Source organism: Macrobrachium nipponense, chromosome 7, assembly GCF_015104395.2.
Source record: "Macrobrachium nipponense isolate FS-2020 chromosome 7, ASM1510439v2, whole genome shotgun sequence".
NCBI lineage: Eukaryota > Metazoa > Arthropoda > Malacostraca > Decapoda > Palaemonidae > Macrobrachium > Macrobrachium nipponense.
Genome location: NC_061109.1, coordinates 48,642,133 through 48,651,192, shown reverse-complemented (window position 1 = coordinate 48,651,192; position 9,060 = coordinate 48,642,133). Strand labels below are relative to the sequence as shown.

Below are 9,060 nucleotides of genomic sequence, written 5' to 3'. Positions count from 1 at the left end.
AAGATATGTATATTCACATGTGTATATATATGTATATAAAGATAATATATCAATATATATATAGATAGATATTATATATATATATATATATTATATATATATCCATAAAAATATAAAAATTAAAAAATAAAATGTCCGTACCTTCCACAGGAAGTTGTAAGCAAATATTTCCCACCCCCTTGCAGGCCTCTTTTCCTTATGACAGTCATAAAAAATACCCTAATTTTACAGTTACAAGCGTTTTAATATTTTTTTTATTTTACTTTGTTAAATTGAAATTACAACTCAAACAATATCATTAAAGATATGAAATAAAACCAGGAACAAATTCCTAGCATATTTATTGTAAAATATTTACGATGCATCCTTGGATGGGAATTTGTGACCACATTCCCCCTTACCACCTCAAGCAGGACTGAGGGGCTCTCAGCTCACTCATACTCTTATATGGTGATCTGAAGAGTTGCCAATAGTGATATATATGGAACTAGAAACATTTTTTCTGCTGTGGGGGTTAATGAACTGGGAAAACTTCCAATTGCATTACTTCATCAAACTAATGTTGATGAAATATAAATTCTAACATTTTTATTTTTTCCACAAAACTTAATCCAATTATGTGGCTGTTGATAAAGTGCATTGCAGTTTATTAATGTAAAATCTGAAGTTCACAAGTGCATTGCAGTCTAGTACTGAAAAATCTGATGTTATAAAAATTTTTAATATACTTTAATTCATGTCTGTGCCAAGAATATTAGAATAAAATCTGGGCCATATTGCCGGGTAACTTTTAGGAATTAAGAACTGTGTATAAATAAAACTCTTTCCCTGTAAATCAAGTGCAGACAAACTCATAAATTCAGAAGAAAAGCCTCAACTGCTTTGGATGGCTTATTCATCCGTTTTATGCTCCTAACAGTTTTCATGGACCTTCTCTGAAATCCAGTTAACATCTCTGGGGTAATATTCTTAAGCATTTATCACCATAACTGAGTAACATGAAGTAATAATATAATGACGTAGTTACGTCATTCATGCAACGTCTGAAAAAAAGGTTTCCATGATCTAATGTTTCAACTTATATGACTTGGTTAATCAGCTGCTACTTTATACAAAACTGGTTTTTTCTTTTCCTTTAAGTTTACACATGCCACATGTTCAATTCAGCAGACCTCACTTTAACGGCTTATAAATTTAACAACTGTTTTGACTAGAAATACCTTATAACTATATAATTAGTTCCTCATGTGAGAGTGATGCTTTGTGAATACAACTTCTCTTGTTAAAATCAAACATTAAAAATATGCAAACAGTATTTCTTAAGGAATATGTAATGCTACATTTACTACCAATCTAACAAACTCAACTTCATTAAATATCTTCTTAATCATTCATTCTGGTAACCTTTTTCTTCCATAACACTGTACAATTATTAATATATTCTGTTAGGTGTCTCATGCCTTATTTTCTATGAGTAATAACATATATTCAATCTTTCCTTAATGCTTAAATTCTAATAAATAACCTTTGAGAACATTTTACAAGCCTCTAATTTCTGTATATACTATCACAATATATCATTGTCCCTTGCAAAATTATTGTAATATACTTCACATAGTACACTCAGTGAAATTCAATAAACAGAAAATCTTTTTCTATAAAAATACAATACAACTACATTACTTAAAATTTAATTTACCATTAGAAATAAAGTAACCAAATGACAGCACATAATCACTTTAAAAGGAATGAAGATTGCCCTAAGAAGCATTCTACACTGATGATTGAACATACATATTAATACAGTGGAATCACTCAATAACAGAATATGGAAATTTGGGGTATTCATTCACTGGAAACTTTCATTACCAAATACAAATTTTTGCCAAAGCTTAGAGTGCCCTTATGCTTGCACCAGACTTTACAAATAATTTTAGGCACTAATTAAACAGTATTTTATAGCAGTCTGTATTAGGATAAAAAGTACATCTTGGAAATAAAAACAAACTTAACATAAAATATAAAAAGATGGAGAGAATGCATTAGTGTATGACACAGATGTGGAAAAGGTGGGGATAGAGGATGGGCTGGTGGGATGCAGTATACAGAAGTAAAGACAGCTCTATGTAAAATGTGGTACAGCAAAGCACCAGGTCTATCAAGTGCAAATTGAAATGTTGAAGATACCTGCTATAGAGGGGCAGGAATGAATTCTAGAGCTGTTAGAGCTGGGAAGGGAAAGTAATGAGGAAAAAAGTCTAATGGTAAATGTTTTTTAAATAGAAGGGAGATATTATGAAGTGTGGTTATTATAGAAGAATCAGATACATAAAACATTTGCTGAAGGTTTGAGAAAGAATGCTTGATGAGAGATTACAAATAATTGTTAAAATTTTATGTAAAGATTGTTAACAATTATAAACAGCAGTGCAGTTTCATTAGATGGTGAGGTACAATTGATAGTCTTATAGTATGACAGTTACAGGAGAAGATGCTGAATGTAATCACTTAGGGGAAAAGATGATGGAAGGTAATCAGAAGCTCTACGGTGCTTTTATAGACCTGAGAAGGCATTTGATAGAATACTAAGGGAGCCAGTAATTTGGCATTTAAAGAATTGGAAATTACCAGAAAAGTTATTTCAAGTTTGCTGAAATGATGTTTAAAAGAACAAGGACAGCAGTAATATCAGCCTGTGGCAAAACAAAAAAGGTTGAAGTTAAAGTTGGCTGACATCAAGGATTGGCATTTAATCCATTTCTATTTGTACTGATTACGGATAACATGGGTGAAGGATTAGGAATGAAAACTATGGGTATTGCTTATGCAGATGATCTGGTGATTATGACTAAGACTGAGAAGAATTACACGGAAGGGTATAAGAGTTGCAAGAATCTCCAGAGTGGGCTGGTTTGAAGGTTATGATGTCCAGCAAGGAGGAAAATGAACACGTTATTTATACAAGAATAAAACAGGACCAAATTTTAAATAATTGAACCTGTGATGATGTATCGTTTAAAAATATAACCATTAAGAAAGCAACAGAAATGACAATACTGAGGTGGATTCTGGGGATCTTGCACAAGAAAGGTGGGAAAAGGAAGAAATTAGAAGTGCAGGGTCGGGAAATATTAATAAGATAAGAGTACGTAGTATGACCAGTTTGCACAAACAAGTGAGGGTGGAGAGTAAAGGGTTTAACATGGAACCTGCTAGGGGTAGGTCAAGGAGGAGGCAAAAAATTACATGATGTGATAAAGTGAAGGAAGAATGAGAGAAGGATTAGTGGAGGAAGATGCTCTCAATAGAAATAGCTGGGGAAAATACATCAAGGTAACCAACCCCTTAGCTTGAAATAGCTGAAGGGATGAAGATAATTTTATAAAGGCAACAAAAGATATGATTGGTCTACAGTGCATGAAAATATAAAAGTAATCCAATTTATTAATTATCACAGCTGAACATGGATAAAGAAATTAATAACTATCACAGAGGATACTTGAAACAGAGAGCCATACTTGCACATAATTCTACTTAGTATAAAATCAGATCTTACCCTGTGTATGCACTGTTAAATAGCACCAAACCTGGTCATCTCATCCAGGTCAAATTCAAAAAGTATTTCATCATATTTCAGTTTGCCTGGTAGCATCACAGTTAATAACTAAAAAAATCAACTAACGATGGGAGTAGCATTTCTGTTATTGAGAGATTCTACTGCACTGTCTCACTGGCTTTACATGATTATGCTTTTCCTTTATTTTACTCATCAAAATTATACACACTACTATAAAACAAAATGCTAGTTTTAATACATTAAATTAAAAATTTTCTATTTTACAATATTTTCTGTGCATAATACAAAAAATTTCCATTCAATCATACGAGTAACATTACCATATCTAAATGTGTACAAAAAAGCAAATTAGGTACTTTATGAAATTCAAACAGTAACCGTTGACTAAATAAAAACCTAATAAACAGAAACTGGAATATTCTTAGCATACTTCATCATTTTTGTATAGGCAACAAACAATTAGGTTCTCTCCTGAAAGGTGTTATTTTGTGTAACAAAACATGACCCTTCAATTATGAACTAAATTTACTTGTCTCATTGAAACTATCAGCTCAAGTCAAGTAACTTAGATAAAAAATGACGGCAAACCTGTCAATAAAGTATGGGAAGAAATTTCAAGGTTTTGTAAAATACAAATATTTTTTTCAATACAACTCCATCATTTATATAGTCCATATCTGTGGTCTTCACAATTCCTAGACAAAACATTCCCAAGTCAAAAGACCATCAGTGTCTGCCGCTTGGCTGAGAGCTCTGTGCTTGCATCCCCATGAATCTCAAATTCAGTATAGTAAGAACCTCACATCTTATGTAATTCTGGCAATGGCTGTGAGAAATTAGTGGTTTTAGGAAGTGAAACCCTGATTCTAACATTGGTTTGTATTAAAAAATTCACTCAATATAAATCTCATTTGATATACTCACAAAATAATTATTAACTTTGTTTCACAATATAAGAGGAAGAATTTGCCATTTTATGAAACTCAAAATTATAATATGGACATGTAATGAAAGCTTTTAATATTAACTATAGCAGCCCAAAGTTAGAGGAGCATTTGATTAAACTAACAAGAGTACTGAGCTTTGCAACATAACTGAATACTGATACTTATGTAAAAACTATGGAGGTAGGGCAGTACAATCCTTTAACAGGGATTTATGCAATAAAACTGAACAGCACATAGCCAACATAACAAACAACTGAGCTACCTAAAGTGAGCAAAAAAAGTAGCACCCATCTAGCATTGATTCCTTTAAAGGTCAATACTTGTTAGCTTAACAAATATGAAATTCAGTTTGATGGATATATAACAACAATAAATTTTAAAAAGTACCTGACTTACAATAACCATTCAAGGTAAAAGACAACTGACAAGGCTGAGAAAGGTAGTGAAACACTCCTCACTGATATAATATCATTTTCAGGTGATGGACATAATTCATACTAATTCACTAACTTGTCTGCTAAATCTGTAAGTCCACGAGGGAAATAAAAAAAAAATGTTCAAAGAAGAAACATGGGGGTGGGAGGGGGGGTTGGGGGGCATACCCAGTCAACCAGCCAGCCATCAGACTATTATCTTTTGATTCAGGTAAGGAGTTTCTAAGATTTGTAAAGACCACAAAATTTGGTTTATGCAAATAATGGCTTTGCAAGTAGAAAAATACTTTTTACTAAGCACTGATGATGTAAATGAATTAAAGGAAAAACATTTCAGAGTACATAGTATTATATAGTTCTAGATATAAAGTTTTGTGATAGTGTTGAACATGAAAATTTTTTCTTCAACTTATTATTGTTACAATAAAGAAAAACAATGCACATGCATTTAATCAATACAAAATGTCGCATAAATGAAAGACATACTCAACTATTCTGTACCTGTGATAGAACAATAAGTAATATTCTTAGTTTAACTTTGAGAACTCAATCCTTCCTAAGCTCTTCAATGACAAAATGCTGAACCACTGGTCTATGGACTGACATATACAGTAGTATTATACAAAAATGGAAATGGTACCCCACAGCATTTATGAACTAAATAGGGAAGGCACTATACAAGGTTATGGATGGATGCTGTTTCATAGGGGTTTTTAAAAAAGTGAGCAAATTTTTCTTTGTTTCTGTTCAGATATGGAGGCAGTTCTTCTTCGGCAATGTTGTGAACAGGGACCCCTACAGGTTCAAGATTCTCATCTTGACCAAATTTAATCAAACGCTGAATAAAAGGAGATATGCTGGAATATGATGAGCTTGGTAACAGCCATTTTGGAGGACTCTCAGACCTACTTGACAATTTTTGAAAGATATTTTCTACAGAAAGACATAAATGGCACCTCCAGCCTGCTTCTGGAATTGTCCAATTAACAACTGGTTGTTCATGTGAAGTGAAAAAGTTTAAATCCTCTTCTAACACACTGCCCTCTTGCAAACGAGATACCTGGTACTCAAAAGCATTGGCAAGAAATTGGAAGGATGATGCACACACTTCAGGTTTTGTAAGATTGCTATTTTCAGGAAGGGACCAATAAAACCCATACATATAATGCTTAAACTGACACTTAACTGGCAATGGATACCCTTGAAAAAGTTTGAGAAATGTCACTACATCCCGGCGAAGTATCTCTTCCCCATTAGTTAGGATAAAGAGGTCATCTGGACGGATATCACTAACTAAACGCAACCCAGTTTGAACTAGATTTTGAACAAAGGATCTTTTCTTTAGGTCACTTTCTCTCACAGGCACATAAATAATTCTATTTTGAGTATCCTTAAGCCAACCATCTTTCAACTTACTTAAAATTGGTAAAGAATTATTACTAGCAACAGTATAATTTGTTTCACCTATCACAAAAACGTCTACAAGTCCAACTAGTTCATTAACATTAGCTTCAAAGATATCATACTCATGGATAAATGGACTTACCAAAATAACTCGTCTGGGTCTCTTTCTAAGCTGAATATTTTTGGATAAATCTGGATTTTGCATCCAATCAGTTCTTTGCATAATTTCCGGAACTCCACATCTCTTCCCTTTCCATCCTGGCCGACAAACACAATTGCCTTCTGAACTAGCTTTAACCAGTGTGCCTTCTCTCACACACAAATCCTTCCCATAGGCCGCATACATTGTCACTGTTGGCTGGTCTCTCAAGTGAAGGATCGTTTGACCACCTTCAGTGAATAAACGTTTGAGAAACTGCTTGGCAGGATCCATGGGTTGAAAGAACCAAAATCCAACTAAAACCTGAAATACACGAAGCTCATGAAAAACTATCATGTTAATCATTTTAGATGTGACTATAGTTTGAAATTAATTTTAAGAAATGAAAACAATTATGTACTTTGAAAGGTAGAAGCTCTCTCATTTCACTCACACAGTTGATCAGTTTGCCCAAAATGACAACTGTTTCTCCAAACATACATACCAATTTGTTTATAAAAACTTTTGATTAAGAAGATAAAAATATATTCATATCAACATCTACCAGGATGGTTGTTTGGTAAACACTTAAATGATAGCAAGTTTCAGGCTCAGTTATTGTAGGCCTTGCTGATGGAAAAAACAGGAGCTCTCACAGGCTAAACAGAGAGAGCTTGCAGGTTATAAGCAGAATTCAATGACGACAAGGCAGGGTTATCCAATAGGGGTAAAAGCAAAGGTTGCTTTTACCCCTATGAGGGATCTTTGAATTTGTGATTTTCTGCTTACTCTTCATTATATAAGAAAATTGGCAATGCAGCTGAGTAATACCTATCAGAAAGCAATTATTCTTTTCATAACAGATGGGAATTCAGGTAAAAGTTTTTTGCATTTATTATATATTATGAGAAAATTTCATGTAAAATGTTAATGATAAGAATGACAACAAAAGCAGGTAGTTAGTTAACAGGAAAAAGTGAAGAGCAGGATGGAATAATCTCCATTTTGAATTAAGTTTTTGGGAATGCATTATACAGTTTGTTTGTTGATATGATTCCAGGAACAAAGCTATTTAAGTACTCATTCATCCTAAAACTAGATGACAAATAATCTCAAAGCATACCAACAGTACTTGAGACACCACTTTGGCCATAAGAGCAATGTCAACAAGGTGGCAAATTTGGCTGACTCTGAGTCTTTGTTGTCTCTATGAAATGGGGATCTGCTTGAGTTGCAGTTCCTGTTTCCAAGGAGTGACTTGGAAGATGCAATCAACCGGCGATGAGTAGATATGAAAGACAGGTCGGTACATCAAGCAGTATCAAAGTTAGAGGCACGTTCAAGATGCCCTCCTCCTCAACACCAGGTGATAAAATCTTAACCTTTGAAATCCCCGAAAAGTTCTGCCCCTGGGAGGGTTTCCCAATTTCCCTCACAGGCCAAGGCAAAGAAACAACAACGGCCCTACAAGCCTGGTAAGGACACTAAGAGAAGAGGCAGAGGAGGTCATTGATGGAGTGGGCGCCTCTCCCTCTCCACTGCCGCTGGTAGGGGGATGGGTAGTAGGCATTCTACTGGTGGTCTATCTACTACCATTCAACTTCTCTCCACCCCTCTCGGACAGACCCCTTTTTAATCGGACTTACACCCACGACTCTCAGAGGTTCATGGCTCTCTGGGAGGAAGTGTTGAAAATGCTGAACAAGGGTGTGATAGAAGTAATAAAGCATCTGTCTCTGGGGTTTTAAAGTCAGATTTTCCTGGTGCCCAAAGCTACAGGCGACTGGAGACCAGTAATCGACCTTTCCACCTTGAATCATTTTGTCAGGATGACAAAGTTCAAGATGGAGACGCCTCGAACAGTGTTGGCAGCGATAAAGGATAATGACTTCTTGCTGTCGATAGACTTAAAGGATGCGTACTTCCAGATCCCTATTCACCCTTTGTCCAAAAGTTTCTTCGCTTCACTCTGGGAGAGCAAATCTTTCAGTTCAAGGTCCTGTGCTTTGGGTTGATATGTCCCCTCAGGTGTTCACAAAGGTCTTTGTCCTTGTATCGAAATGGGCTCATGCTCCAGGGATTCGCCTGTTAAGGTACCTTGATGACTGGCTGGTATTAGCAAGCTCGAGGGAGAAACTGCTTCAGGACAGAGATCAGGTCTAACCTGGTTCCCAGCCAGAGAGCTCTTTACCTAGGTATGGTTATAGATACAGCAGCGTCAAGGGTTTTTCCGTCGGACCAGAGGTTAGACAAGTTGTGGTTAGTAGCACAGAAATCCTTGCCTCAACCTGAACAGACAGCACACCTGTGGCAGGTCCTCCTGGGGATTTTGTCTTAACTGGAGAAGCTGGTCCCTCATGGGCATCTTCATCTTCAGTCTCTGCAATGGAGACTGAAAGAGTTCTGGTCACTGGCAGGAGATTCTCCTCTACAGAGTCCCTCTGTCCGAGGAAGTGAGGCAAGACCTTCATTGGTGGTTGGACAACAAGAATATCTCAGTGGGAATTCCTCTACATTCTCCCCCTCTGGAAATTCCTTCTGTTTTCAGATGCCTCTATC

The 9,060-nt window shown here is 35.4% G+C and overlaps 1 protein-coding gene across 2 annotated transcripts in view; it reads right to left on the bottom strand.

The window, feature by feature from the left end:
• Positions 1-324: 324 nt before the first annotated feature.
• The window catches only part of LOC135217461 (beta-1,4-mannosyl-glycoprotein 4-beta-N-acetylglucosaminyltransferase-like), a 67,219-nt gene continuing 58,483 nt past the window's right edge, over positions 325-9,060 (bottom strand). For both annotated transcript variants that reach the window (XM_064253363.1, XM_064253364.1), the window contains exon 3: positions 325-6,825. In XM_064253363.1, the coding sequence (XP_064109433.1) occupies positions 5,632-6,825 (1,194 nt within the window). In that variant the 3' untranslated portion in view covers positions 325-5,631. The remainder of the gene's footprint in view (positions 6,826-9,060) is intronic.